General features: G+C 30.1%; 1 protein-coding gene across 5 annotated transcripts; it reads left to right on the top strand.

Annotated features, from left to right (window-relative positions):
• The first annotated feature begins 2,533 nt into the window (after positions 1 to 2,533).
• Positions 2,534 to 12,388, top strand: LOC142627212 (sugar transporter ESL1-like). 5 transcript variants are annotated; one of them, XM_075801033.1, is made up of 18 exons: positions 2,534 to 2,685; positions 3,303 to 3,365; positions 7,132 to 7,221; positions 7,348 to 7,407; positions 9,215 to 9,280; positions 9,370 to 9,435; positions 9,514 to 9,589; positions 9,674 to 9,738; positions 9,980 to 10,072; positions 10,215 to 10,295; positions 10,403 to 10,487; positions 10,576 to 10,619; positions 10,700 to 10,762; positions 10,844 to 10,903; positions 11,007 to 11,060; positions 11,504 to 11,563; positions 11,684 to 11,798; positions 11,914 to 12,388. In XM_075801033.1, the coding sequence occupies exons 1-18, from the start codon at positions 2,536 to 2,538 to the stop codon at positions 11,940 to 11,942; spliced, it is 1,320 nt and encodes a 439-aa protein (XP_075657148.1). In that variant the 5' UTR covers positions 2,534 to 2,535; the 3' UTR covers positions 11,943 to 12,388. The 5 variants fall into 5 exon arrangements, with proteins under 5 accessions (XP_075657148.1, XP_075657145.1, XP_075657146.1 ...); XM_075801030.1 differs by having other exon boundaries at positions 11,883 to 12,388; XM_075801031.1 differs by lacking the exon at positions 11,007 to 11,060 and having other exon boundaries at positions 11,883 to 12,388.
• Positions 12,389 to 12,636: the final 248 nt, after the last annotated feature.

Raw genomic sequence — 12,636 nt, 5'->3', positions numbered from 1 at the left:
CTCGATCGATCGAGATATAGTCAAGAAATCTATCACTTCCTTTGATTTGAGCTAAATCTTGGAGGACTTAGTCTTGAACTTGAAATAAAACATTATAATTCAATCAAGACTTTTATTGTCATGGGCAGGGTGCAAGGGATATAATATAGCATAGGATAAAACTTATGTACAATTAATTCAATGGATATTATACCTTTAAGTATTTCAATTAGATTTAATCGTGTGACTACATTGGCTAGTGAGCCACAAAGTAAATTTAATTAACCATGAGAGATGATAACACATATTTTGTGTTATATTAATCAATGCAATCTAAATAACTATACCTAAGTTTTGTCCTACAACATATAAGGATTAAGGACACTATTTAAACCAACAAAATTTGACCCAATTCCTCAAGATTTTTTTTTCCTTGTCTTTCACACATGCATGACTTCTCTTAGATTTCATAAAAATGGGAAATTTGAGCACATGGTACGACTTCTTTTTTTTCTTCGACTCATGCATCCCTAACCAATAGATTTCAATATCTTCTCTCAATGGTTTTGGAAGACTATCATGCATAACCCATTTCTTCTTCCAAAAGCCAACCACATTTTGTCAAGGGTCTCCAAAAGCTACCACCGCCCTCTCGTTGTCTTATCTTACCAAATGAAACGTAACAAACGTTTTCATTTTTCAACAACCCATATTGACGAGTTGTACCCCAACAGAACTACAAGGGATATATTAGTTTATTTCATTAGATTTATCTTATTTAAAAAATAAGCTATCTAAAAGTATAGTTGTAAAAGAAAGATAAAAGTGAGTCTTTCAAAAACTATGCCTAACCAAATAAAAATAATAATAATAAGCTTAACCAAATAAACCCTCACTTTTGAAAAGTTAGAAGTATATAGTATCAAATGAGATATCTAATTTTATCATATGCCAAAATGATCTAGTCTTGAAATTAAGAAGGAAAAAAAAAAAAGAGATATGGTCTAGAAAAAATGAGGAGGGATGTTGTATTCACTTCATATTGTTGGTGAAAAAAAAAAGAAAAAAGAAGAAGAAGATATTATACACAAATTAGGGATAAACTATATCAAGGTAAAACATTAGTTAAAATATATCAAAACATAGGAAACCATTAAGGAGTGTGCCCATGTATGCCTTTTTTTTTTATCCCCCTTTTCTTCTTTTTCTTCTTCTTCTTCTTCTTATTTGTCATTTTACTATATTTTTTAGCAACCAACTAGCCGTCGAGCAACGTACACGTCCCCTCTTTCTAATAACATGTCAGAATAAAGTAAAAGTACTAGTGTTTTACAAAGCAATAATAGGTTTCCTCTTTTTTGCTTTGAAATAGAAAATAATAATAATAATAATAACAATAATAAGTTTATGATTAAGATAAAAGTCAGAGTTTGGACAAATTTTAAAGTTTTTCTATGATTTAGATCAAGAGCATTGCACCTGATGCAATAGGAACACACGGTTGAAATTGAAATTTCAAAAAATAAACTTTCAACCTCAACTATTAAATAAAAAAAGTTGAAAGAGTTAAAAAATGAATCCAAATCCATTTTTCTATTTGCTAAAAGTCAAATTTAAAGGGTTTAATTACGTTGTCACATCGTTTTTTTTTTTGGTTGTGGTGTCACATCGTTTGAAATCTCAAATCCTCACATTCTACCAAATAAAAAGAATACTTTATGCTAAGTAATTTTAGATGTATCATGCACAACTTTAAATTTGTGAAAACTAAAATGTTAATTTTTGTAAAATAATCTCTATTAATTTAGAGATAATGTTATCCATACACGTAAATAATAGTTTCAAACAAATACACATTGTGTGATTCATTTAGTTCAATTAATAAAAAACTTTACACTAAAAACTAATTAGTATTTTAATTTAATAATAAAAAGAAATTATCTTGAGCAAGCGCAATAGATTGAAATTTTATCAAACTTTATATCAAATTGATACACATAAATTAAGGCACCTACTCTCTCTCTCTCTCTCTAGAAATTTCTTACTCATACAATTATATCTCCTTAAAAAAAAAAATTAATTTAAGAAAAATATGTGTTATTTTTTATGTTATTTTTTTTAATTTTTAAAATTGTTAGTTGTATATGGAAAGTTTGTTTATTTGGAAATATATTAAGTTTTGAAATTATTGCATTTACTAAGGAATAACTAATACAACCTTTTAAAGAAGAATAGTAATTCCTCATTTTGAAGAATAGCTATTCATAAACACTTATTATTCCTTGTAATAAAAAATAATCAAACTAAAGAATAGCTAAATCATCGGAATAATTATTACATTACAGCGTCTATTACAGTCTACCAAACATGTCTTAGGAGCAATGCTATAAAAAAAATCATAATATTTTTTACAATAATTGAGCTGGTAAACTTTTACAGACTTCTATTATGCTCACCACCAACGTCACAACTCTCTCTCTCTCTCTCTCTCTCTCTCTCATTAAAGACTTTGTCTATTTATTTCGACTCATTCTCTTCTTGCACTTCCAAGAAAATATGGAGACAGAAAACCTAGAAGATGGACTTTTAACAACAAAGCCTAGAGTGAATTGCAGGGACGTATCAGAGAGTGATTCCAAAGCCACACCTATTGTTATACTCAGCTCCATGGTCGTCTACTGTGGCTCACTAACTGTGGGGTGTTCTGTAAGTACAAGTAGATTATCATGGCATTTGGAACAATGATTGATTTGTCTCATTTTATTTGGTCTTCTTATAATTAACATTTTCTTCCCAAAAAATAATTAAGTGGAAAAGAAACTGCCTCCTTTTTTCGTAAGTAATCAAGTTGTCTCGATCTCATTATTTTTTAGACTTCCTACTCTATCTCTTTGTTTCATCTTTTTTAGTAATATCAAAATTTAAAAAATAATAATAGTTATGAATAATGTTGAATTTTTCAGTATCATTTATCCAATATAGTAAATTTAAATTTTTTTCTTCAAAAAAAGAAAAATAATGTGGCCCTACCACTGTAAAGAAAAAAGGGAGGGAAAAAAAAAAACTCAATTTTTTCTTTTTCTTGGTTACTTTTTTTCATTTTATTTGTTTGTTCTCTGATGAGTTTCCTACCAATCAAACATGTTTAAGACTATAATATAGATGCCTTTAAAATATTAAAAATTAAAATAAAGTGGGATTCAAAATAAAGTAAAAAAGGTTTTTCTAAAAATATAGATATATCTATATTTTTAAAAGCGGCTCATTGCATGGAGGAGAATGATTTCGCTAAACTTTGTCTGAAGAAGTTAATTGCTTTGCAGTCAGCATATTCATCACCAGCTGAATATGGAATTATGGAAGACTTGGGTCTCTCTATTGCAGCTGTAAGTATCAATATAAGTTTTATTTTATTTTTTTTGTAATATAAACCAGTGATATATATACACACACAAGCGGGAAAAGTTGCCCCTGGGGCCTGGTCTGATATTTTGTTCATTTTATATTATTCAATACTTTTTTATTTGATTAACATTTTAAACTATTCTACCATTGGATCATAAATTCTTATTCTTTTTAGAACAAAACTTAGATACAATACTTAAATATTGTTTCTTAAATTTTTCTTTTAAAATTTTACCATGTAGATCTTTTTTATTATAGAATGAAAGCGTATTTTTTAATTAAGTGGCTATATGGCTGAATCTTAAAAGGGAAACCTAAGAAACAGCACATAAAGTATTATATCTGAGTTTTGTCATTCTTCTTAATACTTACGCAAATTTCGTGTTAACTAGATATTATTTCATATTTGACCCTTTTTTTTTTAGAAATAATTATAATATACTGCTAACCCCGTAGTTCGAACCATTTTCTCCCTAACTAGACCTTCAAGCACTTTGTACATAGGGAGATACCAATTCAGTTACAAGACCTTTGACATTTTATATTTAACCTATAAACTCACGTTTTAGCAAAATTTACATTTATATCAAAATATTAATTAATAACATGTAGTAATGAAATAAATTCCTATAATAATTATTTATAACTGTGCACTAACTATTTATTCATTTGATTCTAAAAAACAATTTATTTATTTATTTGAATGCTAGTCTAATTAAGATTATTTTTTGGCACAAGATTCAAAAAAGATTCAAATCCAACGTCAGTGTGTCTTCTTTTTGGATGGGCCCAAAGAAATAAAGGGCCCATCCAAAGCAATAGTCCATACATGGAGTCAAGGAATTTACATATGTAAATAAAGTTTCACGTTCCAACACTACGACTTATGATAAATTATTACTTATCATTAAAATTTTAACACTATAAGGTCTGTTTAGTTAAGAAAAAAAAAGTGAAATGATAAAAAAGATTTAATTTTGTATTTAATTGGATGAGTGGAAAAGTGGAAATAAAATAAATGGTTAAGAAAAAATTAGGAAGATAGAACATGGAGTTTGTTAAATTTACTCAAATACCCCTATTAAATAAATTTTAAAAAAAACAGATTATTATTTTATTAAAAACTTGTGTATTGATGGCAATTCTTTTTTCTTTTTCTTTTTTTTTAAGTACAAGAAAGTGAGAAAAAAAAAAACCAAACAAACAAACAAATGAGTGAAAATAAAAGGATAAAAATAAAAAAAATAAAAAAAAAAACCCAAAACATATATTGAAAAAAGGGGGAAAAAAAAAGTAGAAAAGTCGTTGTCCAGAGACGAATTAAAAAAGATGAAAGAGAAGAGAAGAAAACAATGAAGCAAACAAAAGCATGGGGGATGAAATAGAAGAAGAAGAAAAAAACAAACAAACAAACAAAACAAAACAAAACAGACAAGGCAATGTGGGGACAAATTTGTCCAAAATGGTAGTCTTTCATTTTATCTCAAATTTGAAGAGATTACTTTTTGGTGGATTAGGAGAGAAAACTGGTGGGGCCTAAGAGTTTTCTCTCCTAACTAAATACAAAAATTTATCATTTTCTTTGCACTTTTCTTTCTACTTTTTTTCATACTTCCTAAAATCCACCTAACCAAATGTATAAAGAAAAATATTATAAGGGTGGAAAAAGATTCCCTCTAATTGAGTCCTTCAATTCTCTCCCACATTTAACTGGATGACACATGTTATTTATTTAATTTTAAAATGTCACATTAAATAAAAATTGGATTGAATTAGAGGATTCAATGGGTGGATCTCGTCCTAAAGGGCATATTATCACATCCTATAGCAATGCCGTCATCTAGCATTGAAATGCAATACAAAAGATGTTGTACCCATTAGAATTTGAGATCAGAAAATTGTACCGGGTGCAATCGAATCCAATAACATAAGAAAAAAGTTAACAGTATTGCACCAAGTCTCAATCCATGTTGATTATATGAGAAATTAAAGTTTAAGGCATGTGGCTAAAGAAATGTTGTTGTCAAATCCAAAATAGAATAACAATTTGACATAAGTCATAAATGTTGTCTAAGGAGTTTTATGTTTTCTCAACCTAGTTCCAACCATACACTTTTTGAAATATGTGTTTAATGACTAGTTTTTATAACCATGTATGAGTGTGTGTATATAAGTGTCTATAAATATAAATAAATAAATATATATATATATATATATATATATATATATTTGTGACTTGACTTTTGTAAAATTTCATTTTGTTTTCAAAGGTCAACCTCTCTAAAGAAATATTTCCAACTCCATATCCTTGTTTAGAACTATTAGAGCATCTTCAATAGTGTAGGTAAAAGCAAAATAATAGCTATAATAGAGAATGAGACCCAAAAAATAACCTCCAATGGATTCTCTAAACCCTAAATTTTTTTTGCCTCATGAACAGTCGTTCATCAGATTTGCTGAGTTACTGTACATTAGCAATTAAATTTTTTTAATTAAAAAATTATACAAGCTTTCTCTCTCCTCCGGATTTTTTTTTTTCTCTCATCTCCGTTGCTTCTTTTCTTTTCTTTTTTCTCTCATCTCCATTGCTTCTTTTTCTCTAATCTCCATTGCTTCTTTTCTTTTTTTATCTCATCTCCATTGCTTCTTTTTTTTCTCTCATTCTCTCCGTTGCTTCAAGAGAGAGAGAGAGAGAGAGAGAAAAAAAAAAGGAAGAATGAGCTCTGGAATGATCTTGAATGTGAGGGAGAAAAACAAAAAAGAAGAAGGGGTGGGGTGGGTAGAGATAGGTGGATAGGTGTGTGGAGGAGAAAAACAAGAAAAAAGAAAAAAGAAAAAGAAAAAAAGAAATGAAAACATGGGTGGATGAGAATGAAGGAAAGGAAAGGAAAAATAATATAAAAATAAAAAATTTTAAATGAGAAATGTTACCATAATATATTCATAATAAATTTTAAGTAATAGATTGTTATTAGTTAATATTGGTGAGTAAAAAAATAATTTCAGCGGTGGGTTTAAATTAGAACTAATAAAAACTTTTCACATAAGATTTTGATGTGATTCTTGTGAAAGTATTGCGAAAAATATTGTAAATATGACACTTTTCAATGAAAAATATAATTGTTGGAAATAAATATAGGAAGAATAAATGATGATAAAAAAAATAATAAAGAATGAATGAAGAAATAATATTTAAATAAGATAAAGAATGTGATAGAGAATCTATTGGAAAAAGTATTTGAAAAAGTGGGTAGTTAATAGGTAAAAGTCACTGTTCATTCTCCAAACAATACAAAAATTTAATGAATCTGCTGAAGATGCTCTTAGCTTAAACAGGCCACGCTTTAAAAAATAAACAAAATAAAAAAAACAAAAGAAGAAAAGAAAATCTAGGACCACAACTTTTTCATATTTATGATGTGATAGATTATGAGTGGTGGAGAAAAAATGGTAAATTTATATAAAAGTGATAAACATTCACTAACAATCGAAAAAAGTTGTAGATTTAGAATTGTTGCACTAAAAATCCGTCAAGGCAAGGGTTTTGAAGTCAATGGGCTGCCTATATGGGCTCATGTTTGGGCTTACCTAAAAGTCCCAACTGCCGAAACACAAGTATGGCATCTATCTTGTTTTAATTTACAAATTGTTATCTTGATTTTTCCAATATACTGTCATATTTATTTCACATTTTTCTGTGTTTTTATTCAATTACATTCTTGCCTTCACTCCAAACTCACTGTGCAGTATTCAGTTTTCGGTGCAATGGCAACTGCAGGAGGAATAGTAGGTTCATTTGTTAATGGAAAATTAGCTGATGTTATTGGAAGGAGGGGTGTAAGACTCTAAATTTGGTCACCCTTTTATATATATATAAAAGCGGTCAGACTGCTTTCCATAACAAAAAAGATTTACTGCTTTCTCAAAATTTTCATGAATCTTACTCTTGATGTTGTAATGCAGACATTGTGGTTCTCTGAGATATTCAGCATTGCAGGGTGGCTTGCTATAGCATTCGCAAAGGTCTGTCTAACTCCTTTTCTTCCCCTCAAAGATGTTGCATGCACGTCATGAATTTATGAAAATACCTTTGAATAAGATGAGGTCCGACTTTTTTTTTTTTTCTTGGTTAAAAATATATATTAATTGTAGATAGATATTTTGAAGGAAGAAACTAAAAAAGTGGGTTTGCTCTAATAGGCTTGTCCGGTTATGCCACATTAGAATTTTACAAAGTTTATGGCAGGTATATAAAGTAACACAAACTTAAACAAATAGAATAACTGAGAGAATCTATGAACATATGTCTCTAGAATGCATCACGCTCTATTTTTAGAAATTTTATCTAACGGACCATATAATGTATTTTGCATTTTTAAAAAATACATAATTATAATATTTTTTATATAAATGGAGAAGATATTATTAAAAAGAACATTTTTTAAATATACCATAATTGTTTGACTAATTTGAACACATTCAAGAATATTAAAAATAAGATTTACACCCTTATTCCATAGAACACACATAAAATGTTACATTAAGTTTTAATTATTATGTAAGTTTAGAATTGTAGTATTTTTTTTTCTTTTCAAATATTGAAATCTTTATTATTATTTTTTTATTATTTGATCATTGAAATCTTTATTTTAAGATAATCTTTTGAATATTTATCATTTTTATTGCTTTTTAGGGCTCATATCTCTAATTTAAATGACTATTTTGTTTGTATTTTTTACCCAAAAAACAAAGTGTATAGCCCAAAAAAGAAAATTTTTCATATTTTTCAATCCAAAAATTAAGGAGAAAAAAGAATTTTGAGCCCAAACTGAAAAGACAACCTACAAAAAGAACTAAGTGAAGGTCCAATTAGTTCAAAATAAACCAAATGGACAGTAGTTGACAAATGGACCGAAGTGGCTTAAATGGACCAAAACAAACCTAAGTGGACGGAAATACTTCACTTGTGTGACCTAAAAGGAACATGGCAACAATAAATAATAGACTTAGATATACATAAATTTAGATACTTAATATTACAATCTAAGTGGGGGATTGGTAAAAACATATTTTGTAGATTGTGATATGGAAGGAAGTGGTTTTGAGCATTTGGGCTTGTCCTACATTGAAAGTTTACAAAGCTTTTGGTGGGTATATATAGCAACACAAAAATCTACAAATAGAATAATTGACAAAGCTAGGCTCTAGAACATGCACGTGTGTGACTTGTGGCACACTTGGCATGTGCAAGTACGCGTGTTATTTAAAACAATTAATTTTTAAAAGATAACCCATTTATAAAAGGCTATGAATTATTCCAAAAATTCAAATTGTTCAGAAAATTATTCAATTCAAATAAAGAGTTTGCTTCCCTTGGAAATAAATGTTTAATCTTCTCTTTCTTTCCTTCCATTCAATAATGATGTAGGTCTTCAATTTATGAAAACAACTTTACCTCTAATGTCTATTTGGCTGAGTTACATGGCCATTATCTAATTTGTTCTCAAAATATGAAATGGGAATCATTGTAGTGACAATAACATTTATATTAACCTTACATTGAAGTTTCTGCCAACATTTAAATCAAAATGGTTGTATACCTTGGATATTTACAAAGATCCATACCGTGGAAAGATCTTTTAAAATCATTATGGAGCAAGTCAGTTGGATCTTTTGTTTCCCCCTTTTTCTTTTCACCCCTTAATAGTAAATCCGCCTATAAAAAAATGGTTAAAACTGTCTATCAATCACCTTCCCTAGACCCCACAAAAGTGAGAGTTTTGTGCACTGGTACGATCTCATTAATAAACCAATTGAATGCATCTTCTAGAATGCTTGGTGGCTGGACCTTGGAAGACTGTCTCTGGGAATTGGCAATGGGCTTATTGGCTATGCGGTAATTATAATAAGTTCTTCATTCATTAGCTATCTGTGAAACTCATAATAGTGATAGTACTAATGCCCAAATTCTTGTTTTCAAGACAGGTTCCCGTATACATAGCAGAAATAACCCCTAAGAACTTGAGGGGAGGATTTTCTAATGCTAGTCAGGTATAGTAACACTTAAGGTGTTTGGATTGAATAGCTAAACTCATTGTTTATGGAGATGTAATTTCATCAAGTGTACAGTTGATGGTATGTTGCGGCCTTTCTCTGATGTTTGTCATTGGAAATGTCATTACTTGGCGCATCTTGGCCTTAATTGGTAATTGTTTTAAGCTTTTCATTATCTTAATGAATTAAACTTCTATGTGTTAATTTCATTTGTTCTGATCTGAAATTTTTTCAGGAACTATTCCGTGTATACTAGAACTTCTAGGCTTGTTGTTGATTCCAGAATCTCCAAGATGGCTAGTGAGTCCAATTCAAAGATCCTAGTTAAGATATTATGTTTGTGATGTGCCATTGTATAAAAGGGAAAGATTAATTGTTCTATTTTTACTTTCATGGCTGTTAAAAAAAATGCTTGAGAATATCTCAAAACTTTCGTAGTTTATTGTAAGTTTGTAACATATATAGATAGCCTTTGCATACACAGTAAAGGAAAAGTGAGCATCTATTCGAATGTTCAAAATGATAATACAATTGCCTGCAGGCTAAAATAGGTAAAGAGAAAGAGTTTGAAACTTCTCTACAATACCTTAGGGGATGGAGTGCTGATATTTCTCAAGAAGCAGCTGAGATCAGAGTAAATTCTAACTTCTTATTCTTCTGAAAGAACTACTAATTCACAACCTCAAGTATAACATAAATCTTTGGTTTTTAATGTTTTAGTACTTTTAGGTATGCAATTAGAAATGTCAATGAGATGTGATACTTTGGTTTTGCAGGAGTATACGGAAGCCTTCAAACAGCATTCAAAAACAAGATTTATGGATTTGTTCCAAAGAAGATATGCTCATTCACTTATTGTAAGCTTAACTAGAATGAAAAACTGTAAACAAATTTAGTTGTTGCACCTTTCCTTTTCAAAGCTTTTATAATCTCTCTACTATAATGAATTAAATTTGTTAATAAGGTTGGAGTTGGGCTGATGGTACTGTTACAATTTGGTGGGAGCAATGTCATTGTTTCTTATTCAAGCTCTATATTCAACAAAGCTGGTAATTAAATTAAGGGATTTTAGAATTGCTTCCATATGTAGTTGATGATAATGCAGAAAGGGTGATATGGATCACTGGCTTATGACAGGTTTTTCAACTAGTATTGGGACTATATCAGTTGCTATCATCCAGGTTCTTGACAATTATAACTGCAGAATGAATCAACACTTTTGGTTGCTACATTTTTAAGAAGTGTAAATGTTTGTTTGTAGATTCCAGCCACTGTTGCAAGTGTACTCTTAACTGATAAATTAGGAAGACGACCACTTTTATTGGTAAGGATGGCAAAGGATATATTTTTAAGGCAATAATTTACATCACCAATTAATTGTTAATGAAGTCAAGATTTCTTGTAGGCATCTGCTGTTGGAATGTGCTTCAGCTGCTTCCTTTTAGGCTTGTCATTCTTGTTTCAGGTTTCTCTCAAATCCAAATTTTCAATATCCTTAATTTTCAACTCTTTTCTATTGTTGTTAGCAAAAGAATCATCCTTGAAAAAAGTATGTTTGTTATGAGCAGAATCTCCACCAGTGGAAGGAGCTCACTCCCATTTTGGCATATATTGGCATAGTGGTAACACAATTTCTGTGCCTCTGATTCTGTATCATTTCCTTACATTCTTAAAATGCCACTTAAAATAAGGAAATCTCTGTATCATTCCTGTGTTCTTATTTTCAACGCTTATGGCCTAAATATTAGTACCTTAAAAGACATCCAGCAGTCTTCTTAGACTCAAAACCCTTTTATTGACTTTGTCTATGGCCAAAATCACTGGCATAGCTTCAATTTCTTGTGCCTTTGGAGTATGCCTATGGCTGTAATCATTGGCATGCCAAAGTATGCAATTTCCTGTGCTTCTTTTCCTTTGTATCATAACTTGATTCTTAAAAGAAGAAAGGACCTTAATACTTGCTGTTCATTAAAAATTTCCACTAATTTTGTGCCAAGATGTTAGGAAGTAGTAGTTCAAATTAAGTGGCTAATATGTTTAATATATAACACCACACCACACTCAGGGGTATTCTGTAGCTTACTCAATAGGCATGGGCGGGATACCATGGCTCATTGTCTCAGAGGTACGTAGCTTTTCTTGTTAGTAACAGTAAGAGTCTTTAAATGAAATTCTAATCTCAGTTTTCATAACAAGAAGGTTTTTACATTTTCAATTACATTGAAGGATCAGATTTGTGTAACAGGTATTTCCCATTAACATAAAGGGTTCAGCTGGAAGCCTAGTGTCTTTAGTAAACTGGTCATGTTCTTGGATTGTAACATACAGTTTCAATTTTATGATGGAATGGAGCTCAGCAGGTAACTCTTTCTGGTATTCTTTGTGCCCCATTCTCTTCTTTTTGCTTATAGTTAAAAAAATGTTTGGCCTATATACTATTTCAGGAACATTTTTCATATACATGGGCGTTTGCAGTTCAGCTGTTTTATTTGTTGCAAAGTTAGTTCCAGAAACAAAGGGGCGAGAGCTAGAAGAAATACAAGTTTCAATTACCCATTCTCTACAATAAGATGGACTTTCCATTCTGTATATTGAGGGAACAAGTACATCTATCATAAGGTGTCTAGTATTTCTGTCTACTAAAGAGTCAAGAGGATTGATGAGCTCTGCTTATATACTGGAATTGGAGGTGTATTCAACCTACATGGCTTAGTTATGGAAGGGGTCTGAGGTCATGGGGCCCCTAGCTAATGAGGAACAAAGTCTCCTTTCGGCATTCGGACAACTCAAGTCCGCTTGCTTTGATAGCATGATAAATTATTAGTTATTCCAAAAGTTTAAACTATTAAGAACCGATGAATTTATCAATTAATTAATATTTTAACATGTGTATTTCCAAACTATGTATATTCTTATGTTCTCTAATTTGTGTGTGTTTCTTTGATTTTTATTCACTTTACCATTCTCTTTTTCAAATATGTGTGATTGCAGCAGTTAGAATCCTACTCAGACTTTTTTAGGTAATGAAAGTCTTGAATTAATAAATGAGGGGAAAGGTACAAGAAAAGAGCACTTGTAACTTGTAATTGTGTGCATGCATCCCTACTTTGTTATTTGTAAAAGTAAGATGTGGCGTATTGGTATCAAAGACCGTAAAAGAGGGGTTGTACACTAAATTCTTATTGAATTTATTTTGTT

Source organism: Castanea sativa, chromosome 3 (assembly GCF_040712315.1).
Source record: "Castanea sativa cultivar Marrone di Chiusa Pesio chromosome 3, ASM4071231v1".
Taxonomy (NCBI): domain Eukaryota; kingdom Viridiplantae; phylum Streptophyta; class Magnoliopsida; order Fagales; family Fagaceae; genus Castanea; species Castanea sativa.
The sequence above is the reverse complement of the archived record's forward strand: the minus strand, read 5'-3'. Positions and strand labels throughout refer to the sequence as shown.